The 26,595-nt window shown below is 47.2% G+C and overlaps 13 protein-coding genes across 19 annotated transcripts in view; 8 read left to right on the top strand and 5 right to left on the bottom strand.

Annotated features, from left to right (window-relative positions):
* LOC117585037 (phosphoinositide 3-kinase adapter protein 1) overlaps window positions 1-7,341 on the top strand; it is a 30,976-nt gene extending 23,635 nt beyond the window's left edge. For 4 of the 5 annotated variants that reach the window (XM_034274291.1, XM_034274290.1, XM_034274289.1 and 1 more), the window contains 2 exons: window positions 4,137-4,314; window positions 4,382-7,341. In XM_034274291.1, coding sequence (XP_034130182.1) covers window positions 4,137-4,314; window positions 4,382-7,289 — 3,086 coding nt within the window. In that variant the 3' untranslated portion in view covers window positions 7,290-7,341. Of the gene's footprint in view, window positions 1-1,803; window positions 1,978-4,136; window positions 4,315-4,381 lie in introns of those variants that run through there. The other variant, XM_034274292.1, reaches the window with a different exon arrangement.
* Window positions 7,342-8,470: 1,129 nt separating this feature from the next.
* LOC117585740 (GTP-binding protein SAR1b) lies at window positions 8,471-12,187 on the top strand. Of its 2 annotated transcripts, none has more exons than XM_034275388.1 (6): window positions 8,471-8,527; window positions 9,330-9,473; window positions 9,780-9,899; window positions 9,961-10,026; window positions 11,037-11,272; window positions 11,335-12,187. In XM_034275388.1, exons 2-6 carry the CDS (start codon window positions 9,431-9,433, stop codon window positions 11,449-11,451), a joined length of 582 nt encoding a protein of 193 aa, XP_034131279.1. In that variant the 5' UTR covers window positions 8,471-8,527; window positions 9,330-9,430; the 3' UTR covers window positions 11,452-12,187. The 2 variants fall into 2 exon arrangements, with proteins under 2 accessions (XP_034131279.1, XP_034131278.1); XM_034275387.1 differs by lacking the exon at window positions 8,471-8,527 and adding an exon at window positions 8,571-8,594.
* An 85-nt stretch (window positions 12,188-12,272) lies between these two features.
* Window positions 12,273-13,917, bottom strand: LOC117585735 (bifunctional arginine demethylase and lysyl-hydroxylase PSR). Its single transcript, XM_034275380.1, has one exon. The coding sequence runs from the start codon at window positions 13,816-13,818 to the stop codon at window positions 12,610-12,612; it is 1,209 nt and encodes a 402-aa protein (XP_034131271.1). The 5' UTR covers window positions 13,819-13,917; the 3' UTR covers window positions 12,273-12,609.
* Window positions 13,918-13,971: 54 nt separating this feature from the next.
* LOC117585741 (biogenesis of lysosome-related organelles complex 1 subunit 5) lies at window positions 13,972-14,654 on the top strand. The gene is made up of 3 exons (XM_034275389.1): window positions 13,972-14,051; window positions 14,113-14,384; window positions 14,450-14,654. Exons 1-3 carry the CDS (start codon window positions 14,030-14,032, stop codon window positions 14,618-14,620), a joined length of 465 nt encoding a protein of 154 aa, XP_034131280.1. The 5' UTR covers window positions 13,972-14,029; the 3' UTR covers window positions 14,621-14,654.
* On the top strand, window positions 14,603-15,706 carry LOC117585737 (transmembrane protein 199). Its single transcript, XM_034275382.1, has 2 exons — window positions 14,603-15,261; window positions 15,321-15,706. The coding sequence occupies exons 1-2, from the start codon at window positions 14,637-14,639 to the stop codon at window positions 15,620-15,622; spliced, it is 927 nt and encodes a 308-aa protein (XP_034131273.1). The 5' UTR covers window positions 14,603-14,636; the 3' UTR covers window positions 15,623-15,706.
* Window positions 15,635-17,186, bottom strand: LOC117585738 (zinc finger protein-like 1 homolog). Its single transcript, XM_034275383.1, has 5 exons — window positions 16,891-17,186; window positions 16,705-16,816; window positions 16,444-16,637; window positions 16,168-16,375; window positions 15,635-16,099 (listed from the first exon to the last, which is right to left on the bottom strand). Exons 1-5 carry the CDS (start codon window positions 16,990-16,992, stop codon window positions 15,807-15,809), a joined length of 909 nt encoding a protein of 302 aa, XP_034131274.1. The 5' UTR covers window positions 16,993-17,186; the 3' UTR covers window positions 15,635-15,806.
* A 66-nt stretch (window positions 17,187-17,252) lies between these two features.
* LOC117585736 (selenide, water dikinase 2) lies at window positions 17,253-18,585 on the top strand. Its single transcript, XM_034275381.1, has one exon. It carries the CDS (start codon window positions 17,283-17,285, stop codon window positions 18,402-18,404), a length of 1,122 nt encoding a protein of 373 aa, XP_034131272.1. The 5' UTR covers window positions 17,253-17,282; the 3' UTR covers window positions 18,405-18,585.
* LOC117585739 (probable DNA-directed RNA polymerase III subunit RPC6) lies at window positions 18,576-19,841 on the bottom strand. 2 transcript variants are annotated; one of them, XM_034275385.1, is made up of 3 exons: window positions 19,698-19,841; window positions 19,142-19,547; window positions 18,576-19,079 (listed from the first exon to the last, which is right to left on the bottom strand). In XM_034275385.1, exons 2-3 carry the CDS (start codon window positions 19,532-19,534, stop codon window positions 18,591-18,593), a joined length of 882 nt encoding a protein of 293 aa, XP_034131276.1. In that variant the 5' UTR covers window positions 19,535-19,547; window positions 19,698-19,841; the 3' UTR covers window positions 18,576-18,590. The 2 variants fall into 2 exon arrangements, with proteins under 2 accessions (XP_034131276.1, XP_034131277.1); XM_034275386.1 differs by having other exon boundaries at window positions 19,778-19,828.
* Window positions 19,627-20,335, top strand: LOC117585742 (protein YAE1). Its single transcript, XM_034275390.1, has 2 exons — window positions 19,627-19,804; window positions 19,918-20,335. Exons 1-2 carry the CDS (start codon window positions 19,715-19,717, stop codon window positions 20,275-20,277), a joined length of 450 nt encoding a protein of 149 aa, XP_034131281.1. The 5' UTR covers window positions 19,627-19,714; the 3' UTR covers window positions 20,278-20,335.
* LOC117585734 (26S proteasome regulatory subunit 4) lies at window positions 20,234-21,850 on the bottom strand. Its single transcript, XM_034275379.1, has 2 exons — window positions 21,733-21,850; window positions 20,234-21,670 (listed from the first exon to the last, which is right to left on the bottom strand). Exons 1-2 carry the CDS (start codon window positions 21,733-21,735, stop codon window positions 20,354-20,356), a joined length of 1,320 nt encoding a protein of 439 aa, XP_034131270.1. The 5' UTR covers window positions 21,736-21,850; the 3' UTR covers window positions 20,234-20,353.
* Window positions 21,851-22,342: 492 nt separating this feature from the next.
* On the top strand, window positions 22,343-23,416 carry LOC117585493. The gene is made up of 2 exons (XM_034274990.1): window positions 22,343-22,696; window positions 22,753-23,416. Exons 1-2 carry the CDS (start codon window positions 22,424-22,426, stop codon window positions 23,332-23,334), a joined length of 855 nt encoding a protein of 284 aa, XP_034130881.1. The 5' UTR covers window positions 22,343-22,423; the 3' UTR covers window positions 23,335-23,416.
* Window positions 23,399-24,178, bottom strand: LOC117585494 (40S ribosomal protein S19b). The gene is made up of 3 exons (XM_034274992.1): window positions 24,054-24,178; window positions 23,679-23,999; window positions 23,399-23,617 (listed from the first exon to the last, which is right to left on the bottom strand). The coding sequence occupies exons 2-3, from the start codon at window positions 23,982-23,984 to the stop codon at window positions 23,450-23,452; spliced, it is 474 nt and encodes a 157-aa protein (XP_034130883.1). The 5' UTR covers window positions 23,985-23,999; window positions 24,054-24,178; the 3' UTR covers window positions 23,399-23,449.
* A 427-nt stretch (window positions 24,179-24,605) lies between these two features.
* LOC117585794 lies at window positions 24,606-26,543 on the top strand. The gene is made up of 5 exons (XM_034275493.1): window positions 24,606-24,766; window positions 24,867-25,040; window positions 25,205-25,573; window positions 25,688-25,956; window positions 26,014-26,543. The coding sequence occupies exons 1-5, from the start codon at window positions 24,733-24,735 to the stop codon at window positions 26,281-26,283; spliced, it is 1,116 nt and encodes a 371-aa protein (XP_034131384.1). The 5' UTR covers window positions 24,606-24,732; the 3' UTR covers window positions 26,284-26,543.
* The last annotated feature ends 52 nt before the right edge of the window (window positions 26,544-26,595 follow it).

The following is a 26,595-nucleotide window of genomic DNA, read 5'->3' as shown; positions in this document are numbered from 1 at the left end:
ATTGCCACCAGAATTCGGAGATGCAGGTCCATTCAGTGAGAGCGAGATCAGATACAATGTCATTTATAATCGTTGTGACTGACTGACCATCCATCCATCCCCATAAGTATACCCCCAGTTCTCTCGCTCTCCCTCCCCCATTGGACCCATGACCAATGTCCAGCTGTCAAATATTCTCACACACAGCGAGAGACAGAGACAGAGAGAGCGATCTCTTTCGGAGACAATGAGAACAACAATTTTCATTTAACGAACATCAGCGGTGGATGGAGAACTGTGGGACAGTGGAACTGCCAGATTCATGCCTAGGGGCCACGAAACTAGAACTAAAAACAATTTAAACCATTTATGAGTAATGCCTAGTGTGAACTAAATCTAAATTAATACAAATCTTGATGTGAAAAATTAGATTTAAAACAGAGCCGGGCAGTTTTCAAGCAAAGAGTTGAAGCGTGAGATCAGGCGCAGACTATAAATAAATGTCTCCATCGGAATTTTAATATCTGCCAAGATCTGTCACTGCCTTGCATCACTTTGTTGACTTTTTCAGCTTTTACTTCAGTTAAGAATAATCTTCTTTTGAGAAAGGATTTATCTCGGGTTGAGGCGAATGTTATGACCAATTGAGTGAATAATTGGGGGGAATGCGTGAGTGAATGACGAGAGGAATGCTGCAATCTCAAGAGGAAGTGGACAATTAACCAAAACCCAAAGGAAAAACTGGCCTCAAATTAAAAGATATTGTATGCGCATAATTAAGTTACAGTTGACATAATTAAATGATAATTGTTATGTGAATGCACAAACACACACAATGTGTGTGTATGTTTCTCTGGTAGATGGGGTTCCAATGAGGCGAATGGTATTATGCTGGGGTCTGGACTGGTCTCCTCTACACATGTTTTCTCTACGGGCATATGCACACACAATATACTTATTTTTGTTTGAGTTATTTGTTGTCCCCGAAAAAAAGGGGGAGGGTTAATTTGTGTGTCGTCCGGTTGCCCCATAGCACCCACTTCTTACCCTCCTGTATAGCACTTCCCTGCCCCTGCGGACAACGTTCCGCAGTCCATTTAATCCCGCATTTATACTCGTATTTCTCTGTTTTTGTTTCGCTTTTCGTTGATTTATGTCTGTTGCTAAAAAGAAGTAAAGTGTCACCCATCGCTTGCCGGCTGGCGGTTGGCATTTATTCAAATTGTGTCCCCCTCTCCATCTGAAGAGGCGACATCCCCCGCTTCCGTCGAGCATCACATATCATCATAAAAATCATGCGAGCATAAGTCAAATTCACTTAGAAGAACATTTTTGATGAATTATTTAGCCATACGAGTATATGGATGGATGTATGGGGGTTTCCATCCACTTGGAACATGCAGCAATAAAAAGAGGATTCGCGGAATGATGGGAATATTTGTGGATGGTCCATATAATGGTGAAGATTCCTTTAAGATTGAAGCGGATTCGCTTAGATTATTTTATCTTCAGTTTTTTGATTATTCAATTAAATAAATCTCTTTTTATGTGTCTGCAGAAATCAGAAGTAGGCCTCAAGAATGTTCTTTAAGACACCATCCTAAGCTTAAACCAAAACTTAATTAAACCAGATATTTCCCACACAAACACACACAGAGACAAATACAGTGGCGCTTATTTTAATCAATTAATTAATGGCATAATCCTAGGCCATCTCTGATTGTGCTCACTGGCTCTGTGCGGACAGTTCCATTCGAAATGTGGCTGCAGCGACGACAATTAGCGCAATGTTCGAGTCGGTTTGTGGAGCGTAAAATTTAAATTTGTCTGTTTCACAGTACATACTTGTGCGGATTATATTTTGAAAAGATAATTGAAACAAGAAATCAAAGTGAAATATGCCTGCAAAGGGCAGTTGTCGCCTCTTTGGCTGTGTCCAGGCCCAGCGACATGAGGAGGATGAGGATGAGGCGATGGACTATGTGGACATGGAGATGAGTGAGTGGCTCCCATTAGGCAGATTGGGATGCAGCTGGATCCATTAAAATGTGATCGATCACAGCCCGAAAGCCAAGTGCAGGCTCGCACAGATATTTGCAAATTGCAAGACGAACACCAGAAGCACAAAGATTATGAACAAAGGAAGGCATTTTTGTCCGCGATTTAACAATTACCAGATGTTCCAGCAGCACAGCACTCAGATGCTTAAATATATAGTTCAGGGATGCGACTCGACTCCAATGCTCAGACAGGGGATCGCCTCGGGATCTGCACTTTGCATTCTGTTTGCAATTTACAACGGCCTCGTCGACAAAACTGTCGTCTGCCATGTAATTGAGAAATAAATTTCAATCCAACATCCAGACAATGTCAGCCTCCATCACAAAATCAAAGTTTCCACAAAAAAAAAAAACCAAACTCGGAGTGTAACAAAAGCCTTTTAAAGTAGAGCCAAAAGAGTGGGAGGATGCAAAGTTTTTGGTACAAAATGTACACCAGGCAGGATTCAAATGTCATTAATCACGGCAAAGGGTAGAGCGTAACATTCCCAAACTGCCTAAAGTTCCACTTAATTATGTTGTCGCCTTTTATTTTCTTTCTTTAGAATATAACAACTAATATGTGGCAAAATATTTCGCATGTGAAATGTGCATAGAGGATGGAAGTTGGAATTTTCCATTCAGTGAGTTAGGAACAAGGGACTGCCAAGAGGTATAACAGAATACCAAAGGGTAATCTCAGACTAATTCTGTAAGCCATTTACTCTGTGAAAGGACAAAGTTATCTGTTAGGACTGGAGACTTGTTAATGCTTAACTTCTGGTAGAAAATGTGCCCTCTCTATAGGGTATCGGAGCTGGGTTCTCTTTTATTTTTACACTTCACTTCCATGTCATAAAAATCAAGGGGGAAAAAGCAGAGCGGGCTCCTTGCTGCCTGCCTGTGCTCCATAATGAGGAGCAGCTGCAGCAGGGCAGCGCAGAGTAAGGCAGTGGAACCAAAAGCGAAAGAGTAGAGAAAACGAAGGAGGCAAAAAAATGGAAGAAGAAGGGAAATGCGAAACAGGCAACAGGAAGAGACACAAGGGAGATGGCGATGCCGCAGTTGCCGCGGATGGATGCCACGGGATGCTGCTGCTGCTGCTGCTGCCCGCCATTTGTGGGTGTCAAGCAGTTCAGATTGAGGCAGATGCAACAGTAAATTTCGGTTTGGCCAAGGGATAACATCGCTGCCAGTCGCCTCCGTCTCCGTCTCCGTCACCATCGTGTGTGCGTTTGTGTCTCCTCGTTGTGAAGATTTATTTAAATGCGCTAAACGTGACTGAATTTATGGGCCAAACGGTAGCTCCTACTCTTGGGGCATGCAACAACTGATTAGTCTATTCGGTGGCTAAAACGGGACACAATACCCTCCGCACACTGACGAAATGTTTGTCTACCACTGAAATAATTTATGTTGTTTTATTTCGTTTAAATGTTTTTTGTTTTCGTTGCACTAAAAACCAAATCCCACCATCCATCTGGCTAAAAGCATCCACAACCGACAGTCGCCTGGGATCTGTCGTTGTGGAATGTGAACGGAAAACATTCCAAAATATACGCATAAATGTTGAAAGATTTAGAAACTCTTTCTTCCTAAATACTTAAAGATATTTCACTTCTAAAATTGTATCTTTAACTGTGGGAAATGATTAATTTTAAACGATAACAGGCTACAGGTAACTCTGCACTTCTTAGACCTATTTCCCATGATATCTGAGTGGAGTTTTAGTTGCCACAATGCCACTCGAATATTCGATCCACTAGCCACTTGCAACTGCACAGCCGATAAGCAATGACACAGTGCCACAAATATGTATTCGTGTGCATCCAATCTCGCAGAGTCCTTTCCCATTCTTAGCCGAAAGTCAAACAAGGAAGTTCTATTTGAAGAGGTCACAAATCACGCAAGTCAAATCCTAAGTAAACACATTATTTATCACAGATACAAACACACAACACAGAGGAGACTTGTACAAATTCTTGTGTAGATTACTTATTTTTGGGGTCGCTGTGGGCCGCTGCTTATCAGCAGAAATCCAATTCCAATTCCGACTCCCAGTCGCAGTACTTTTTACTCATCGCTTTTCTTCTTCGATCTTTTCCATTCATTTTGCAGACAACTGCGGCAACGCGAACAACGCAAGTGGAGCGAGTGCCAGCGGTTACAGTGGCTACAACATGGACGACATCCTGATCATAACGGCAAAGCACAGCGAACGCGCCTACTTGCGGGCCACTTTCCTGAAGAACCATTTCGACAAGATCACCAAACAGCGCGGACGGAAACCATTCAAGTGAGTACAGAATGATACGACACAAAGCTGCACAGGATCTAGAATCTCCTTCCTTTATTTTCTGTAGTTTTCTGCACATCAAAATTGACGATGGTCCCTTCAGCGAGGAGATCGCCCAAAAGTACCAGAACACTGCGCTGCAGATTGTCATTCTGTGTCCCGCGCTGCTGGCCCTGCCCCACAGCTTCCTGATGGCCCAACTCTCGGCCATCATACGGGTGGAGAAGGTGCTGGCCATACTGCTGGATGTGGCCGAGGAGAAGGTCAAGGAGATGCACAAGGCGGCGCTGCCAAGCTACTACAAGTGGCGCCGCTGTGTGGTGCGCGACAACGATCAGGTGCAGATCAGCAACATCCTGGGCATTGCCACGGACATCCTGGGACGAGCGCTGTGCCAGCGTCCGCCCTGCCAGGACAGCGGCAGCGGCAGCGGCAACAGCGGCGGCCTCTCGCGCAGCTTCTCCAGCTGCTCGGAGGGATTCACGGTGCTGCCCAAGAAGGTGAAACTCGGCCAGAACAAGGTGGTGGCCATGCTGGCCGAGCCGCTCGAGAAGGACGACACTCTCAAGCTGCTGGTGGAGAAGTCCGGGGAGCTGATCGAGCTGCGCAACTTCAAGTGCCGCAATCCCTACACCCTGCAGTTCTCCATACCAGAGTCCTGCATGGAGATCTCCACCATGATTGAGATCCGCATCGAGAAGAACAACAAGAGCCTGGGCGCTCGGCCCATCAAGTGCGAGAGTCGCCTCAGGGAGCTGGAGCAGCTCCTCCGCGTGGAGGATTCGCCCATTGAGTTCATGTGCCATGCCTTGGGCACCGGCCCCGTGGAGCGTGACGCTCTCGATCAGCATCTGCTGCAGTGCTTCCAGCGGAACATGCCACCCAATTTCCACCTGCTGAACGGCCCCTGCGAGAAGCAGCCCCACTTCTTCACACGCCTCGAGTCCAGTCCGGAGGAGTACCCCACCCTGCTGCACTTTGCCGCTCGCTGGGGCCTCAACCGTCTCTGCATCCAGCTGATGGAGTGCCCCGGCGGCGACACCGCCTGTGGCGTGCGCAACTGTGCTGGCCGCACCCCCTTTGAGCTGGCCGAGCAGGAGGGCCACCACAAGCTGGCCCAGAACATTGTCAGCTTCTCGGAGTTCCACGAGCTCACCACCATGTACCATTACTTCAAGGGCGTCTCCCCCACGGCCGCCGCTTCGAGCGAGAGCAGCCCCAAGCCGGTGGTCATTGCGGCGGTGCCCGGCAAGACCAAATCCTCCTCCTGTGGCAAGCCACCGAAGCAGTTGCCCTCCGCCGAGTACATGGAAATGTCCAGCGGCTCGGAGCGGGAGAACACGCCCGAGGTGCGGCCCAAAACGGAGACACTGGCCATCTCGAATCTCAACTACATCAGCGTGGAGACGGAGGACGAGAATCTGCAGGGCTCGGCGGCGGAGAAGAACATGGACTCGAAGAAGGAGCTGCCGGAGCCAAGGCCTGAGGCTGCCGCCTCGCCAGGACCCGGACCCGAGCAAACCACCAACGAGCTGCGCATCAACGAACCGCCCTACTACCAGTCCAAGGAGCAAAACAAGTCCCAGGACGTGGTGGATGCACCAGTGGCTCCGCTCTATCAAACGGACAAGTTCAGCCAGGAGTGCTCCCAGCTGCTGGAGAACCAGGCCATGGCCGGCAACGACTACGTGCTGCAGCCCTCGAATGTGCCCGTGAATAATCCCACAGACAGCAGCTGCCCCCCAGATGATGGAAACTACTTGTTCCAGCCCTCGAACCGCCCCGTGGAGGAGCATCTGCGGATGAGCCGCTCAACAACGCGACTGGCCATTGGACCGACGAGCCACAGCTACAACCAACAGCCTGGATATGGAACCCTCAAGCGCAGTGCCAGCGATGCCTCTGCCTCCAGCCACAATCGATCGAACGCTGACGATGAGCTGGCGGAGATCATGCACGACTTCAAGAACAATGTGCTGTCCATCCGTGATGTGGAGCTGCTGGTGGAGCGCTGGAAGCACCGCAACGATGTCCAGCAGAGCTTCCGGGAGAAGCAGGATCAGATCGATCAGCTGCGGCGGGAGTACGAGCGCATCCAGGAGCAGGTGCGATCCCATTTGAAGCGGGAGACACCCTTCGAGCGGTTCAAGAAGTTCTTCTCGCGGCCCAAGTTGTCGCCGGGCGAGAAGCATCCGGGCAGCTGTGCCGACAGCTTGTTGGACGAGACCAAGAGCTCGATTGCCACCAGCTGCAGCTTCAAGTCGGGCGCAAGGCCCATCAGCTCGCTCAGCCTGCAGAGCGTGTCGAGCAGCAGCTCCTCCTCGGGCCGCCTCAGCACGGGCAGCAACTGCAGTGGCGCCTCCCTGGGCGACTCTGGCACCCACTCGGACCACGAGGATCGGCGCTACAACTGCCGCCTGGGTGCCCATGGATCGCTGATGGACAACTATCTGGTGCCGCCGCCACCACGTCCCGTGTTCACGCCCAGCTCTACGCCCGGCGATGAGCGCCACCAGATTGTCTTCCCCTCGCCCATGTCCAGCTGCCAGCGCCTGCACACGCCTACCAGCCCCACTGGCTCCACCTCCGAGCACTACCAGATGTTCCCCTCGAACATACCCGTGTATGGCAGCCAACCGCTGGCCTCCTCCCAGAGCAGCAACTACCTGAACACCATCATGGAGGCGAAGGAGCACGCCGACACCCAGCAGCACTACCAGAACGGCGTCACCCTGCAGCCCATCAAGCTGAACGAGCGCTCGAACATCATCTACGGCAAGCTGACCAAAAGCCACTCCTCGTCCTCCGCCTCCAGCTGCAGCAGCTTCAAGCCCAAGCAGGTGCCCTGTCCCCAGGTGGGCAGCATCGAGATCCAGGCCGAGGTCTATCAGAATGTGGGTGGCGAGGCCCCAGAGGCCGCTGCCAAAGTGGAACCCACAACAGAGACGGAGGCGCCAAACTACATGAACTGCTAGAAGGGGTCATGGGGCGGGGCGAGGCGGTTACTTCACTGCCATGCAAAATCGACATAAAACCAAAACCAAATCGAAATCGAAAGCTACTTTGGAGTCGAGTATTCTTGTTTAGTCTGTAAGAATCAATGGAGGGAAATGAGTACGAACTAGTTATCGAGCAAAAGCTTATTCTAATTAGTAGTCTGTATTATCTAAGCCTGTATTATCTACATTATCTCTAAGTCTTCGGGTTTCAGAGTCGAATTGTACATTTGTGAGACGTTTGCAAGCAACCAAATCAAACCATATCGTTAGCGCCTAAGTCTAGCTACTAAGTCGAACCAAGCAGCTAACATATCAGCAATTATTCATCTTCTATCGTAACTCTAGGTATTACACGCTCTAAGAATTATTTCTAAGGTCCTGCCCCGATCCCCCTTTGGCATGCCGTTTAGCATGAAAAACTCGTTAACGTTATAACTCCTACCAACTCCATTAATCATCAGCTAAATACAGTTAAATGAAATAAAATTTAAATATTTAAGAAAATATAGACTTGGGTTTTATTTGACATTTGACATGAGCAAAGCAAAATCCTTTATTTGAGATCCACGCTGAGTGGGTGTTTGAAAATCCGCGCCAAACTGATAATTAAATTTATATATCGATATCGATATTTACTTTAACGCTATCCACAGAGGGACCATGCAGTTCCAGTCGGAAAATAAGTATTGATGTCACAACCCAATTCTCCGTCAAGTGTCTCTGTTTCTAATTACATATGCATATATGCATGTTGATATGTTACCAGGTACGGCATCAGGTATACAAATATTAGTCTGGGAGAGCGGATAATGTATCCAATATAAAATATATTAAACAAAATATAAGAACTAAAAATGGCTGAGAAAATTGTGAACCTGAAAAGAATTGTTTTTCATAAATCACACAAATAAAAGTGTAATTATAAAGATGAGTAACGTTTATAATATAAGGCTAATAACTTATTATTATTATTTCGAGTAAAGGCGCGTATTTCTGTGCTCATATTTGAAACGCACCGGAAAAATCGTGACGGCTGGTGTTACTGTTTCAGTGTTGAAAGACTTTGCAAGTATGATTTAAGATTTCGGTATATTCACGGTATATTTTTAAAATGAGAAGGTATATTTTGGTATATTTTTGAGGGTTGCGCAGTATATTGTATCGCTAATTCCGCGGTCACACTGGACTCCAATAATAAAAACGTGAAACGTGAGGTAAAAAAGTAAATTAATTGATTATTAATCAAAAACAAGGGCCTTAAAAGCACCTGTACAATGTCCGGTAACGAGCAACAACCAGCCGTATGGGAAACCAAAAGAGCAAACGGCAAACTACAAACATAGAATGCCTTCCGAGCGACACTGTCCACGTAGTGCAAAATAATGTCTGCTGTTTTTATACTTCCTATAAGGAGGTGGAGTGCTGTGTGCTGCCGCGTAAGGGTGCGGTGCGGCGTTCTTGCCCCTGATGCTCGGGGGTGCTCGATCTGTGCCTGGTTCCAAAGTGTGATTACGAAATTGTGCAAAACTTTAGTGATATTATAAAGTATAATGCGTGTTACCACGTAGTTCCCACATACACACACAGACGCAGTGACAGCAGCAGAAGCACACAGACACACTCGCAGCAGCGCACCCATACTGTCGCAGACGCACACACAGAGAGAGAGCGCCATGAAATGTAAAAGAAAGAAAGTGTTGACAAAGAACAGGTTTTTAACCTAATTATAATTGCTAAAAAATATATATATGAATTGCCATGTCAAGTGCATATAGTGTATAAAAACAAAGAAAAGTACCCGCGTATGTCCCAGAAATTAATTTGTGTCAAGGCCCCCATCGGCTGTTTAGTCCGGAAGCGGCGATGCTCAAGAACACTTGCTAGATGTGGAAATTGATTTCCTACACATATGGCTGTTGTTGCTTTCGACTGGACATTGAACTTGTAGCGAATTGCGACTCAACGACCGTGTAATGCCCGCCTGTAATACAGCTCTCTATCTCTCCCCGTTTGTAGTTTAGCGGAGCAGCAGCAGCCAGCACTCTTCTTCCCCCCTACAACACTCTCACACTCGAGGTTCGGCCAATATCTGACCCCAAACAACACCACAAGCCAAGATGTTCATCTGGGATTGGTTCACCGGAGTCCTAGGATACTTAGGTAAGCGCGCGGAACGGGAACGGGACGGTCGCTTTTCTTGAGCGATTGCCAACAAAGCAACGCCAGCCCAGGGCAGGCCAGACCAAACGTTGGAACGCATACAAAAGAAACACCAAAAAATTTGACTAATGTATGCGTTTCGATGCCTGTGTCTGTTGCTGCCGTGTACACAGCTGGCTGTCGTTATGGTATTGGTTTAGCGGCGTGTATTAATTGATGACGATTTAGTCGAATCATTTGACCTTCCCGCATGTTTTTCGGGTGGTTTGGTTGCATTTTTTTTCAACTTGTATTTCCTCCTTGCAGGTCTGTGGAAAAAGTCTGGCAAATTGTTGTTCCTTGGCTTGGATAATGCTGGCAAGACCACGCTACTGCACATGCTCAAAGATGATAAGCTGGCACAGCATGTACCCACCCTGCATCCCAGTGAGTATTAGTCGCCAGTGGCTCGTTTCTCCATTCTAATGAAACCTCCCATCTCCTGCAGCGTCCGAGGAGCTGTCCATTGGCAATATGCGCTTCACCACATTCGACTTGGGTGGCCACACTCAAGGTAAGTTGAGCGTTCGACCAGGAGCACTCATACATTATTTTTGAGCTTTTCCGAACGTGTGTGCCCTAACTCTAAATATAGCCACACGGCTGCATATAATACATGGGGCGGCGACATATGCAAAAGAGCCAGAGAGATTCAGCAACAATCAGCGTGAAATATAGCACAGCGGGTCACTCATACAGAGACCCACAACTTGTTGTACTTTTGCACATTTGTTGCGTTCAATCAGCCACAGTCACACGAGCGTTGAACGAAATGCCATTACAGTGGTCAAAGATCCATTCGTCGTTCCTCGAGCGACCTTTCATCTAGTTGAACTTTTGCCAAATAAAAACATGTAGAAAGCTTTTAGAATATAATCATAAAAGAGACATGGCATGCTATAAGCAGTCTATGACGCGCAGTGCACCTTCTCTTAGATGTTTCTGACTCAGTCGATGCTTCCCGAAGAACGATTTCTTGCACCACTGTGCACCTACATTTGTGTGAATAATTTACAAGTACGCAAAGATAACGCAAAACAAAGTGCCCAAGATCAACAAGAATCAAAAACTTATTTATTAACTATTTAGAGAGTGCACGCGGAATGTGCACCGAAATAAAACTAATCAGACAAAAAAGAGCGGAGTTGGTAGCTGCTGGCAATAGTCAGCATGAAGCATGAAATGCGGGCCGGGTCGCATTTTCTCAATTGATAAGTTGATAAACCAACACAAATACGGAACACACAGTAGTACGTATTTAATGTACATATATTAGTAGAGCATGTCATCGTGACGATCGGTTTCGTTTCGCTGTGGAGCAAGCTCTAATCATGCACGAACAAAAGATGACAGCCAGGCAGCGTCTCTTGGTTTTTGAAAAGATATCATATCAATGAACGTGTTTGCTGATGTTATGTAAATTTATAAAGCTTACAATGAAGGTTTAGGAGCACTGACCACTCACACACACAAGCACCCAAAGTTAAGGCTTAAAGTTAAACTTAAATTTTGAACCTATTGCAGCACGTCGCGTCTGGAAAGACTATTTCCCCGCTGTCGACGCCATTGTGTTCTTAATAGACGCCTGGGATCGCGGCCGCTTCCAGGAGAGCAAAAACGAGCTGGATTCGCTGCTCACGGATGAGGCGCTGTCCAACTGCCCCGTGCTCATATTGGGCAACAAAATCGATAAGCCCGGTGCGGCCAGCGAGGATGAGCTGAGAAATGTGTTTGGACTGTATCAGTTAACAACCGGCAAGGTATGACTAAATTATCCTCCCTCTCCTCTTATTGTTTACTAAATTTCTTGTTTGGTTTTCAGGGCAAAGTTGTACGTGCCGATCTGCCTGGCCGCCCATTGGAATTGTTCATGTGCTCCGTGCTGAAGCGACAGGGCTACGGCGAGGGTTTCCGTTGGCTAGCGCAGTATATCGATTAAGTTAACAATAAAAAACCAACAAGAACCATAATAAAACAAACACACACATAAACTGAGAGGATAACTTGGCTACAAAATTCAAATACCCGACGATAGAACAGAACCGAAAACCGAACAGAACAGAAGGGAATCCCGAACCCAAACTCCAACCACAAAACGGACCTTAAGCAAAACGAAGCTGCGTGCGCAATTTCTAATTTATACACAATTACAACAAATAATTCATACATAAATAAAAATAAAAGGAAAACTCAAAAATCTGTACATCTGTAATTAGAAAAAAAAACACTCTTAAAACAACAACCAACACACAATGTTCAACAACATCAAAGTTCAAATAACTTTTCTATCGAGAACACCATTCAGCGAAAAGAAAACAACATCTAGAGAGTGATGTGATGAGAGGAGAGTGCGCGCAAGGGGAAGAAAACCAACTTTAAATAATAATTATGAATAAAACAAATTGTAGCAAATTAAAGGTGATTTATTTAAGAGCAAGTGCTTTCAGCAACGCTGTGCTGTTCCATAAATAAAAATTTAGCTATCATCTAACTATTATTTCAATCACAATCTAACTAGAAATTTTAAATTCCATTGTTTAGTTTACGCGAAAACATTATACATACCACACCTCACCGCCTGCTACGGTCCCTCCCCTTCTATAATTTAGCTAAAAACAAAATCTTGTACGTTGCATGTCCATCGATGTAATTTTGTTTCTTTTATACATCGCAAAAAAAGAGAGAATTCTAAATAAAACGGAGAAAAGTAATTTTGTAAAAATAATAAAAACATTTGAAGTTATTTAAAAGGACAGAATGTATTTTACAAATATATTATCGAGTTTATTTCATTCCACATTTAAGGATGCTTTTACGCTAATGAGTCAGTTAATTGCATTACACACACACAATATTTAAATCAAGAGGAAGGCGGTGGACGGCCCACGCACAAGCACAGATGTCACGAGCTGCGGGCACCACACCGTCCATCGTGTTCGTTTTGTCTATGTAGAAAAATATAATAAAACATTCAAGTGTTGGGGGGGCTGATCGTCTAGTGCTAGCTGCGACGGCAACAGGGACGCCGCCGGCAGAGCATCAGCTGCCGATGAAAGAGGCGCAAGAGCAAGCCTTTGCGCTTGGCCCGCTCCGTGCATCAGGAGCGCGTGGAGCCCATGGAGGAGCCACCGCCGCCCATGCGTCGCTTCTTCTTCTTTTTGGCGGTGAGACTCTCCTGTCCGCTGTCCGTATTGGAGTCGGCGTCCGCGTCGCTCTCCGACGATGATGAGGATGACGATGACGAGGAGGAGCTTGAATTACTGGAGCTATCCGAGGCGAAGCCGGTGCTCTCATTTATATTAATACTTTCGGCGACTTGCGCCAGCTCTGGACGCTGCTCGCGCAGCACACGCAACCACTTGCGCGACAGCTTGGGCCGTCCCCGAACTGTCTTGTGCCAGACACACGGAAAGTTGGTCTTCGAGCTGAAGTTCTGGGTGATCGCAATGGTGTCGTCCAGGTTGAGGACCACGTGCCACCAGCCGCCCGGCACGAACACAGTGTCGCCCTCGCCCTGCAGCACCTCGATGGGCTTGTATTGCTCCGGCCAGGAGGGTAGCTTGGTGCGCGGGTAAATGGTGCTGAACCAGGTGATGGCCTCGTCACGCTGCTTGCCGCCCATGGCGCTGGTCACCTTGAGCAAGTCCTTGGGCGTTTGCGTGGGGAACAGGCACCATCGCTTGTGGCCGCGAATGAGCGTATTCCAGGCGCTGGTGCCCAGCGGATCGATGTGGATGCCCGTTCCGGAGCGTGAGGGGCCCATCACAAACCAGCGGTAGGGAGGCCTACGATTCTCACCGCAGTACTGGAACAGATCGTCCCTAAAGTACTTTGGCACCACGTAATCGTCGAGCAGCTTCTTCCTGCGGTGGTGCTCCCCAAAGCTGCTGTCGAAGATGTACAGCGGACTGTCGTCGCGCGTACCCTGCATGTACTCCACGTAGTATTTCATTTTCATTTTCACGCTGTAGCCCTCGTTGTCCTCGCCGCACTTGAACTTCTGGTTCCGATACTTCTTGGCCAGCCGCGACATGGTCCACTTCTCCAGAGCCATCCAGCCATCAGTGCATCCCTGTATCACCACCGGCTTGTAGGGCCGCTCGAAGCGTTCTATAAATTCGTCGCACGACACCGCCGCATCGTCGATTCGTTCCAGATTATCTGCAAAGTCCCAAAATGGCTCGAAGTTCTCATAGTACCGCATCGCCACCCACGCGTTATCTCCGTCCAGCTCTGGCCTGGCCTTGCGCTTAACGTCGCGGGTGCGCTTCCTGGACCGCTTCGGCAGTTTGAATTCCTCGCTCATCCTGGTAGTTGCTTGAGATTTTACCAATTTTTTTCTTTCCTAATTTTTATGGCAGAAGTGGAGAACGTGAGCCCAGTGTGGCAGCGATTTATGGCCTAAAATATACCGCACTACTCTAAAAAGTATATCCCAAAATACACCGTAAATATACTGCAGTGCTGGAAAATGCCCTTACTCCTGCTCATGTGACAGCTGTGGTGGTTGAAAAATAATGATAAGCCAGGTTGGACGAGGTAATGTTTTGGAAAAACTGCTGTATAATCGCCTGTAATGAATTATTCTATCCTGCTGTAGAGTTGTACAAAGTGCCGCTTCGCGTTCTAGATCATCGCGTATTTGTTAACGGCGAGATCGAAGCTTTCCTGGACAATTTCGAGGTGCGGCGCAACGACAGCGAAGTGGAGAAACTTTTCCAGGTCACCGAAACCGTAGGATCGCTCAAGTACGATCTTTCAGAGCGTTTTATTGCATTGGGCCAGCAAAACCTCACCGCTCTGGGCACCGAAGTGAACAATCTTTTGTGCGGAGTCAACAACCTGTTGGAAAAAGCCAAAGTAGAACGGACGGTAATTGGGACATTAATCGAGACGCCAGCTTATCAAATATGACTGACTGCATTTCGTATTTATAGGCCAGCGCTCAGTTGCAAGAGGCACGACAGTCACGTGAGCAGCGCCGATCTGAATTTCTGACCAATCTACAGCACGGCTACGCTCGCATTGAGAATTCGTTTGAAGAAAAGGAGGAAGAAATCGCCGAACTCTACTCCGATCTGCAATTGAAGCTGAGCACTGCGAAATAGTAGCCGCCGCTCCAAAATGCTCAAATCAACAATCATCGACACCCGAGTGCGCCTTGTGCCATCGGTGACGCTTTTGGAGTTCCTCGATGCCCAAAAGGAGCACTTCGAAAAGGTGCCCGAAAATGTCGCCAAACTGATGAAGAACGAAGGCTACACTTTACCTTTGAGTACACAAATCGTCAAGGAGCAAGAGCTCAGCATTAAACGCCCCATTATTGATCAAGCACTGCTGCGTAGACTCTGCGCCGATGGGCACGTGGAAGCAGAGCCAGCCGCCAAGTCCACTGGCAAGAAGAACAAGAAGGCAGCCAAAGGCAAGCAGTCATCATCCGAGGAGATAAATGAAGATGCAGAACCTCCGATGGAATACAAGAATGTCTTATACCTGACTGACATGCACTGGCTAAATGATACTCTGATCCAAATGCGCAAAGATGGAATCTGCAATCTCTTTCTCTTTGAGTTGATCGAATCATCGGATCTGGTGTTGCCGAAAAATGAGATGAAGCCACGTAACCCGGAGCTGGAGGCACGCTGCGAACGTCTCAGAGCGGAGCAGCACAATCGGGAGTACCACAAGATGACCAAGAATGTGGATGCAGGACTGAAGCATTATCCAGAGGACACCATAGCCTATCAAAGTGTGTACAGATCGAGATCCTCAAATTGAACGATTATTAATGCTTCTCTTTTCTTGTAGTTAAAAGTCTGAACAAGCAAATCATTGCTGTGTTGCAGTTCGTCTTCTCTGTGGCTGCTGGCTTCACTTTTGGTTTCTTTGGCGTCAATTTGATGGTTGGCCCCCTGCCCTTTGGCTTTCGCATCCTGCTGGGCGTTATTGTGGCCCTCATCATAGCCCTGGCTGAGATGTACTTCCTGGCCAAGAAGCTGCACGAATATGACGAGGTCCTAGATGCGCCCAAGCGCATGCAGCAGACGGCTCCAAAGCCACGTCGAGAGGCGCAGAGCGGAGTGCAGGCCCTTAAGCCTCACGCTGACTAAACACTGTATTAGTTTTTTCTTTTATATATACATAAATATGTGTGTATTATGTTGCAATTTTAGATTATATAAATATCTGTAAAAGTTTTATTCTTTCGGGAGGGGTAGGGGAGGGGATTCTAGGCTTTGGATATGAGGACTACGTATGCGCGTGGGTGGACAAAACATTCCTCGAATTAATAATTTACTCGTAGTGATTCGGTTGCGGATTGGGATTGTTCCAGGTCTCATCCAGGCCGGCGTTGGAGCCGCTGCGTCCCATCCATGCCAACAGATAGATGAACATGACAAAGGCCAGAATGCCGCTGAGCACCAGGAACCAGGTGCGTCGCCACGGTGGCCGAGACGATGGTGCATAGAAGCGTCGCGTCCAACGCGAGAACAGCTCAGCCGGCGTGCGGCGCTGGTACTTGTTGTCATCGCGATCCGTTCCACCAATGGGCGACTGACGTGGCAGCAAAGGTCGCCTACTGCTAGCTGTGGGAACAAACCAACAACAGAATTTAATTATTAAATGCAAAACCTTAAAGATAATGATTACGTACCATTAAAGTCGCCCGAGCTGGGTGGATTAAATGCATCCATTAGGAGCACGGAATGTGGAGTGGAGGCATCACCGCCATTTGGCTTCGCACGCTCCCGCTCTCCACCGGAATGAATGTGATGCACTTTGGTCATATTGCTGACAGCCGCCTGATTGGCATCCGCCTTAGCCTTGATGGCCTTCAAGCTGCTACTCTGATCCTCCGAGAGCTTTTGGAGAGCATTCTAATTAGCACACGCACAGACATAGTCGGCGAATATCTCGTTAAGCCGCTTACCAGAGCCAGGCCGAGGCCATTGCGACCCCAGTTGACTTGAGCCAGGTAGTTCTTCAGGGCATCCGCCACGGGCGAGACGAGATTGGTGTTGGGGAATATCTCCACATCACAGCTGGGGCACTTGTGGCCGCGCGGTGCCGTGTTGGCAGGCAGAGCGGCTTGGCGAGCATTCAGGCAGTCCCAATGAAAGACGTCTACAAATAGGAGGATCGAGTGTCATTAGAGTTCTGTTCGCATGCATGCCCCGGACACTCCACTTACGGTAGCAAACCAGTCGCACACACTCGCCCTGATCCAGCGAAGTGCTACACAGATTGCAGTTGGAAATGTAGTCGCTGTCCCGAAGCCATTGCAAATAGGATTGCACTATGCACTATGCGAAAATACACACAAAATACATTATATTGTGAGGTGTGTTGTGTGGAATAAGCAAATATATATATATACCTTTGGATGCAACTGCACCATACAGTGCTCGCAGACATTGAGTTTATGCTCGTAGCAGAATTGGTTGGTGACCAATCGTTTGGGGCATTTGCAAAGGCCCATTTCTGGGAGGTCGGCAGAGTTCTTATTTCGCAGAGATTTATTGCACCTGGGGGGTTTGTTGTGCCGGCACACTTGTGTAAAGCTAAGGTAGACGAGACACAAAAAATTATCGCATTCTCAATACGTTTTCAATTGAATTTAGTTTCGTTTGTCAGCTTTTGTCGGAATTTTCGTTTTGCCAATCACAGAATCAACAGCCACGTATTGTTACCGAGTTGCGTGGCGAATGGCAAAGTAACCACTACAATGACACCACACCGTTTCCTTTCCTGCTACTACCAACAACCAAAATGTTTAGACCAGAAGAACATGGACTTGAGCCCGATTTTCAGCTCACTAATTTCTCCACCCTACGGGGATGAGGCTGCAAAATCCCCCAGGATGTACTTACAAAGTACCTAAGGGGAACCGAGATAGTCCAATCCAAGCAAAATGACGAACACCACATTGGCGCTGGAATGGATTGTGCCGTTGTGCCACTCAAACGGCATGGAGGAGGAGAATATCTGCTTGCACAAACTGTCGACTTTTTCTATCCACTGGTAAATGATCCAGAGGTATTGGGCGGCATAACGCTGGCCAATGTCTTGAGTGATTTATATGCCGTTGGCGTGACCGACATTGACTCGCTTGAAATGATAATAAGTGTTTCAACGGAATTTACGGACAAGCAGCGCGATGTTGTTACATCACTAATCCTACAAGGGTTCCGAAAAGCATTGGCCAGAAACGGCTACAACCGAATCAACTTGAAGCTAAGGCAATTAAAGCTGAATCCTTGGTGCATCATTGGCGGCGTAGCGACATCTGTCTGCATAAAGGATGAAATCGTGTTTCCAACCAATGGCCGAGCGGGAGATGCTCTGGTACTTACAAAGCCACTGGGAACCCAGCTGGCGACAAATGCCCATATTTGGCAAACAAATAAAACTGATAAGTACAAAATCCTTCGAACCCAGTTCACTGATAACGAGATACTCGAGACCTTTGAGATGGCCCTGAAGTCGATGTCGTATTTGAATAAAAACGCCGCCCTCTTAATGCACAAATATCAGGCGCACTGTGCCACAGATGTGACAGGATTTGGTTTACTGGGTCATGCCGGAAACCTTGCACAATACCAAACGGACAAGGTCTTGTTCAAGATCAACAAACTGCCAATTATCAAAAATGTTGTGAAATTTAGCAAACTAATTGACCAAAGCACAAAATTGCTTTCTGGCAAAGTTGTAGAAACATCTGGCGGTCTATTGATTGCCCTGCCACCCGAGGCTGCAGACCAATTTTGTTGCGAATTCAATGAGATTACAAAGGGCGAACAGAAGGCTTTTAAAATTGGTTACGCAGAAGCGGCAAGTGAGTCCGATGCAGAGCTCGCAGATAATGTAGAATACATCGAAGTCAGTCTTTAAGCTGGATGAAAAGTAATGCAAATAATTGATTATTCAACCAATGACGAATGTTTCATAAAGGCTTAATGCTGGGAAATGCTTCGAACTTTACACATTTTGAGTGTGTATTTCTGATGATTAATTTAATGTATGCTTGGACTCCTCTTTAAAGATGGAAATAAAACACGAACATGTCTTGAAACTCTTCTATTCCAGCCATTCCTTCATATATTGACATTTAATGGCTGTGACATCGCCACAGTTGGAGCAATTCTTGATGACGGGACATATGCCGCAGGGCATTTGGACCAAACCAGTCGGGGGGAGGGGTAAATTAACGGCCCTGTACACATAGGAGCCATCCTGCTGCATTATGCGCTCCGCATTGCCATCATAGACAACCGTTTTGAGTATGGTTTCGAGGTCATCTTCGTCTAGGGTCACCTTGCTGATGCCCAAATCCGATATGAATTTGTGGACATCGTTGACGGTGCAGCAAGACAGTTGCTTGAGGGCCAGCGGGCCGTCACGCTTCTTTTCCGCGTTCTCGCGCTTCATTTGTAGGAAACGCAAACACTGCTGGTTCAGCACATCGACAAACTCAACTTCAAAGTCCTGATCCTGGTACCAGGCACCGCCTGTAATGGAACGATCTGGCTCCAAGTTGTACAGCATGTAAACTTTCTTTTTGCTGGCCTAAAACAAATGCATTTGATTATACTTAATAAGCCAAACTGTACGATGGAATGCATACTAACATTCACAGATTTAACCGCTTTGATTAGCTTTTTTGTTTCCAGATTCTTGAGAATTTTATTCAGCTGTGTCATATTCAGGTTCGACTTCATGCGTATGTCTCGTATCCAGATGCCCTTGTTGACTCCCTCCTCCACAATCCCATAGACGATTTTTTCCTCATTGTCGGCATCCTTGGGCAGGGCGCTCTTCTTCTCCGGATCCTTAGCACGATAGACAAGCTTCTCGCCTTTCTTTAGGATCTCGATGCCGCCTTGTTGCAGCAGTACATTCAGACCCTCGACTCGGGTGGCGGCCGGCACATCGGATAGGGCCTTGGTGAGATCATCGTTGGTGGCGCCGGCGGGTATACCCTGGATAACCGACAGCAACAGGTTGGCGACCTCCGCGGCCATGATGAGGTCAGATCTTTAAAAGCAAATTCAAATCAATTGAAATTTGGCGTAAAAACATAACAAACGGTTCGGGGCGAATGGTTGCGGCACTAAGAAGAAGACAAAATTCGTGTGGCGAAATGTTCATTGGACTTTTTAAAGTGTTGTCTGAGTTCCTCCACACATTTTGGCTGTCCTATAATGTCACAAGCAGCGAGTTCCGATGAGGAAACCGACTTTCAAGTCGTCAGCTTTACAAATTACCAGCGCGTTCGCGATAAAATTGGAAAGGTACGTGAAAAGCGTGCAGACAGAAATGGCGTTGCCACCTGGGATGATGATAGTCAGCTGTGGTCTCACAACGAATTTATATACGAATTAGAAAGATACTCTTTTTCCAACAGATAAGCTATGCTGATGGTATTGCCGATGGACGGGAGCAAGTCTTTCAAACTAGCTTCGATCAGGGCTATGCGGATGGACTAAACGTTGGCCTGGAATTGGCCAAATTTCACTCCTTTTTCGACACACTTGCAGCAGCGGGCACTAAGGATGAAAGTATATTAAAGGAACAAAAGGCGTACAAGGAGTTGAATCTCCCGAAAGCCACAGATAAACAGCACTTTAAGTACTTGGATCATCAAAACGAACCACTGACCGTGGTGTCGGAGAAGCAGGGCATCTACACGGACGACTTATTGGGTAAATGTGCCGCATCACTGCCAATGACTGCGAATTTATTCATTTCCAGGGATTCATCCTAGTGTTGATCCGGTTTAATGTATACAAATGATTGGGAATTATCAAAATTAACTGAACATATTATTTCTGTGTGTTAGCTTATAAATACAATCCCTCGGGCGTGCCTTCCTTCTTGCGGTACAGGACGCTCTCCTTGGATTTCTTAAAGTCCTCGTTGGTCACCTTCATGCGGCGTTCGCGCAGTGCCATGAGACCAGCCTCTGTGCAAATAGCCTTGATGTCGGCTCCAGAGAGATCATCCTTGGCCATGATCAGCTCGCTGAGGTTCACATCCTCGGCCAGGGTCATGCGAGACGTGTGGATGGTGAAAATGCGTCGCTTTGTCTTCTCGTCGGGCAGTGGGAACTCGATCTTACGATCGATACGTCCCGGACGAATGAGCGCCGGGTCGAGCGTCTCAATGCGATTCGTGGCCATGATTACCTTGACATCTCCACGCGAATCGAAGCCATCCAACTGATTGAGCAGCTCCAACATAGTTCTCTGGATCTCGCGCTCGCCGCCAGAGTTCGAGTCGTAGCGCTTGGTGCCGACTGCGTCGATTTCGTCGATAAACACAATGGAGGGTGCATGCTCCTCGGCCACACGGAACAGTTCGCGCACCAGCTTGGGGCCATCGCCCAGATACTTTTGTATCAGCTCCGAGCCCACGACGCGCAAGAACGTGGCGGAGGTTTGATTGGCCACGGCCTTGGCAAGCAGAGTCTTGCCTGTGCCGGGTGGGCCATAGAGGATGACGCCCTTTGGTGGCTTGATGCCCATTTCCTCATAGTATTCGGGATGCGTTAGCGGCAGCTCGACAGACTCTTTGATTTCCTGAATCTGAGTGTCCAGGCCACCAATGTCTGCGTAGGTTTCCTGCGGGGCCTTCTCCAGCTTCATGACGGTTACCATGGGATCGGTATCATCGCTGAGGACACCCACAACGGCGTGAACTTTGTGATTCAGCAGCACCGAGCAGCCAGGCTCCAGCTGATCCTTGTCCACAAACGACAGAATGCTAACGTAGTGCTCGGATCCCACCGAGGTGGACACAATCGCGTGATTATCGTCGATAATCTCCTCCAGATTGCCCACAGACATTGGTGTGCCGCGTAGGTCGTCCACCTTGGAGCGCTCCTCCTCGTTCTTCTCGTCTTGCGGCTTCAGGCGCTCCTGGTTGCGGATGAACTCATCCTCCATCATAAGGTAATCCTTGATGCGCTCCAGCTTGAGCAGCTTCAAGCGGCAACGCGTATGGGGCGTCACCAGGGGCAGTTTCATGGCCGCATCGGGTCCCTTTGCGCGGCGCTTCTTCTTTCCAACGCGAGTCGGAATTGGTGGCTCGTACTTCTTCTTTTTGTCTTTGTCATCCTTCTTGTCGCTGGATCCCCCTTGGGCCGATTGGTTTTGTCCCTGAAATGCACAAGCACAACCAATTAAATTACGTATTAGTCGGCATTTACGTTGCACTTTACCATTTTCAGTAACTTGTTTTTGGGTGGGCTTTGACTTGAAATACACCTTTTTCTTTTATTTTGTCACAAACAGATTTTTACCAGTCATATCCAGTGTGACCGCGAATTTGTTAATAAAATATACCGTCTGTCCCTCAGAAATATACCTTGTAATTTTCAAAATATACCGTAAATACAACATCGAAAGTCAGATTCCTCGATTTTGATGTTCTGTTTAATATTATTAATAAATCTCTCAGCACTGAAACTATAATTTAATGCGGTTCACTGGTAAAAAACAAGAGGGACTAGAATGTACCAAAAAGAGCGGCTGCGAAATCAGTGTGGCGCACTGCATAAAATAAAACTATCCGGTAGCACGATTCCGTAAAATAAAATATACAAGTGCAACCATTTCTGGACAATAAATCCTCGATATGTGATTTGATTGATAGAAATATATTTTTACTTGTAAATGCATATTTAGTCCTAAAGTAGCTGCAGATTTTCAGCACTAACCAACCAAATAGTATACTAACCAATAGTATAGTTATATATACCATTTGGTTAGTGATTTCAGTGACAGCCCGTGACAAGTCACGACATCAATGCTGCAACTGTCTGCCGTCTGGCAACCCAAACAATTTGTTTTGTTTGGTTTCTGCCGCTCATTTTAGTTTTTATTTTAAATTTCCGTATTATCCGCATTTTAATGGATCAAAATGTCAAGAACATCGACCTCAGGCTCGACAATGTAGCTGTCCTCACAACGGGCACTGCGGCAGAGTTCGTGAATGGCATTCTAGACTTTTTGCTCTACCAGCGCAGCCAGATTCCCTTTGTGTACAAAATGTATAAACATTGCATCGACAAGTGGGAGGATGAAGAGGATACCAACCAGCAGGAATCATTTGCCAACTATCAGGTCAACCAGCAGCGTACGAAGGCCAGGGCCACAAGGCAATCCATCAGTGACATGCGCGAGGTGAGGCTGATATTTCCGCTCTAGAAATTCATTTCTTAAGGCTCTGCTCCTTTTAGATCATACGGCAAGCGTTCAAGTCCGCCAAAGTAAAGAGCCTCCGGTTTATTTTTGGCTCGAATACCTTCTTGCCCACGGAGGTCTACACGCTGCACATCCCCCACGCAGCCGTAACCAGGGACCATTACCACGAAAACCATGCACTGTCCGAGGACAGCATAAGGCAGGCACTGCTCCGTCTGCTCACCTGCGAGGAGCTCTACACCATCTTCTCCACACAGCTAAACGCCACGAATGTGTTTCTGGAGCTGGAACTACTCACAGCCAACGAGCCTGGATTGCACACAAGTCTCGTCCCAAAAGCCGTCGCGAGTCATTTGCCGCGCAGCTGCAAAAATGTGCACTTGCATCTCCTGCACGCCAGCGATAATACACCGGCTGAGGTCCGTTGCTGCCAGGAGTTGGCCATATACCGAGATCTGGGTCTAATGCAGCTCGACAGCAGCGACGAGGACGGCAGCAAGCAGCTGGAATGTGTCGAAACGATCGAGGAGAGCTGTGGCTGGTGGCAGTCGGATGTCATAGTGCGTGGCTTCAAGGCACCACCCAACCAAAAGACGTGCGATTTGTGGAGTAGCTAACATTTTCTGTACCGTTTCGTCGAATTTCATCCGCCATTTTGCATGTTAAGAATAAAGTCGCAAATCATTTTATATTCCTGTATTTGTGCGGATTTTTGTCTGGCATCTTTTGACTCTAATCGTCTGCAATGGAGAGGACGAGAGGCTGGTCCTCGACTTTACGTTGATTGGACACAATGCGGTTGGCCAAGAGGTCCATGTCGCGCTGTCCAGTGGGAGTAAGCTTGCGGCCACCCTTGGGATGCGTCTCAATCATGCGTGCCGATTCGAGTGCATGAAAAGCCTGAAAATAAACCAATTGTCCAATGAAATAAAGTTTTGTAGGAAGCTACACACACAATTACCATGCGGATGCAGCCGTCCGATGAGCGGCAATACTTTGCTGGCAGCACCCCATTGCGCTTGCGGCCACTGTACACCTTGGTGAAGGCGGCCACGCCAGCCGGACTCCGAAAGTACAGATGGCGCATTATGGAGGCGCAGCGAGTATAGAACCAGTCGCGATCAGTCGGAGCCGTTTCCTTAAACTTTGCCGTCTTAATGTAGTCAGCCTGCTCGGGTACCGTAATCTTTCCCGATTTTTTCAGGAAATCAGACAGCACTTTGGTCAGAACGTGTTGGTCCACTTCTTTGACAGTAGCGCCCGGCATCGTTCAGAATATTTTCTGTAAGATTATTTATATTGATGGGCACAGAATTTCGTGATTAAATGTACTTACTTTTCTCTGTGGTAAAAAAAAAGTTGTGCTTCGCCGACACGCTTTTCGCAAAATGGCCGTTTCGTAATAATGGCCGCGGGATTTCAAGACAAACGTGTGACCAGCCCAAATGTAGTGATTTCGGTCGCACGAAAGAGTCGTAACTATATATTGCTACTACATTGTGAAGGCGGAAGGGTATAATATCGGGTTGGTACACTGTTAAGGGGAAGGCCAATTCATTAATTTTCAGTAAATATAGTAATTAAAACCTATAATGTTCGTAAAAAAGTTCCGCTACGTGTGATATAGCCACCGATATATTTTGGTTCTTCGATAGTCTTAACATCCTTTTTTGTGGTGGTTGCTTTTATTTGGTTTCCAAAAGTTAATTAATTAATTCGTCAATCGCATAAAATTATAGTTTCTGAGCAGAAACTCTTATCTTGCTAGTAATATAAAAAAGAAAATCAAAATGGAATAATATGATTTTCATCGGTATATGTACGGTATATTTTTAAATTGAGAGGGTATTTTTCAGTATATGTTATCGTTAAGTCCGCGGTCGTCCACAACAAAAATAAATAAATAATAACTGGACGGGCGCACAACTACAGCTACTAGTGTTATATATATATATATATCTTCCATATACGAGATTCGATTAACTCATTCTGGTGGACTGTGTGGAGTGTGTAGCATGTCTGAGAAACCTACTGTTTTAATTTTGGGTGGTAAGTGACCCTCCCAACTCCTACGCTACGCTTCCCTTCCGCTTATCACTGACTAACGCTGCACTGGAAATGCTAATTTTCTTCATGGTACTGCTCGCAGGCTGCGGATTCATTGGACGCAACTTGCTCACTTATCTGCTGGACAATGAACTGACGCAGGAAATACGCATAGCTGATAAGACGCCGCCACAAATGGCCTGGCTGAACGAGGAGCAGACCAGGGCCTTCGAGAGTGATAAAGTTGAGTTTTGCAGCGCCAACTTAATAAATGCCGGTATGTAACACTTCAGCAACTGCAACTGCAACTGCAGCGGAAGTAAAAGCAATACAACGCAGCAGTCGCAGTCGCTGTAGCAGTCACAGCCCCCAGACCGAGGTCTGTCACGCACACGTACGCGACTTAAACTGGTTTTGGATCCCTTTTGTGTGTGTTTACAGCCTCAGTCAGGCTGGCGTTTGCACCACACCCAACGACGGGCCGTTCCTGGGATGTGGTCATCAACTGTGCGGCCGAGACGCGTTCCAATCAAGATGATAGCGTCTACAAGGAGGGCATTCTCAAGCTGAGCCTCAACTGTGCCAATGAGGCGGCCACACAGCGGGTCAAGCGCTATGTGGAGCTCAGCTCTGGCTGCGTGAACAGCAGCGACAAGGCGCCGCTGAAGGAGGACTGCAAGCTGGAGCCCTGGACGGGTGTGGCCAAGCAGAAGCTGAAGGTCGAAAAGGAGCTGTCGGGCATCAACGATCTCAGCTACACAGTGGTACGCCTGCCCATTGTCTATGGCATTGGCGATAAGCGCTACTTAAGTGAGTCGCATCGCATTGATAGCCGATAATTATTTTGTTCAATTTGCAAACCAACAGTGAAACTTAACCACTTGCCCACCCATTCCGCCATTCCACTCTTCTCTACATTCACAGTGCCGCGCATTATAATCGCTGCCATTTACAAATACCTCAACGAGACAATGAAACTGCTTTGGAACGATGCCATGCGCCTGAATACGGTGCACGTATCGGATGTGTGTGCTGCGATTTGGCAACTGTCGCAGAGTCCCAAAACCAATGGCCAGGTGTACAACATTGTGGATGATTCAGCATCAACGCAGGGGAGCATCAGCAATCTGCTGGTGGATATTTTCAACATCAATGTGGACTACTTTGGCATTGTCATGTCGAGCTTGACCAAGGTAAGTGCTCGAATCCAAGCACTGCCTTAACCTAATCAATCGTCTCGTTTTGTTCAGCTTTACCCCACAGACACGGTAGGGGAGATCAACGACAAGCACATGGCACCCTGGGCAGAGATTTGTCAACGCAACGGCATTGAGAATACGCCGCTAACGCCATACCTCGACGAGGAGCAGCTCCATCATAAGCATCTCTACTTGGATAACACGAAACTGAAAGACTTTGGCTATGTGCTGCAGCAGCCGCGTCTCACGCGGGACCTACTCATGGAGATGATTGATGACTATGCGAAGCAGCAGCTGTTCCCCAAGTCACTGACGCTTTGACTCCTCTCCTTTTTCAACCATTTGGAAGCACCACGTTGATATGCACAAAAGACATTTACATTTACAGCCTTATCCTTTAGCGAGTAAGCCCAAAAGTTTTTACAATTGAAATTTGAAATAGATCTTCCAATTTGTATACGATACTGATGCTCATCGAATGTATGTATACGATTCCCCTTACTCCAATTATTTGCCCACAAAAGTGTACTTATAGTATTATAGAACCAACCATTTTGATACATTCCAATGAAAAGTATATAAGAATATACTTTCATATATATAAAAATATATCAAAGATGAGACTAACAATTT

The sequence above is a fragment of the Drosophila guanche genome, unplaced genomic scaffold, assembly GCF_900245975.1.
Source record: "Drosophila guanche unplaced genomic scaffold, DGUA_6, whole genome shotgun sequence".
In the NCBI taxonomy this organism is placed as follows: domain Eukaryota; kingdom Metazoa; phylum Arthropoda; class Insecta; order Diptera; family Drosophilidae; genus Drosophila; species Drosophila guanche.
The sequence above is the reverse complement of the archived record's forward strand: the minus strand, read 5'-3'. Positions and strand labels throughout refer to the sequence as shown.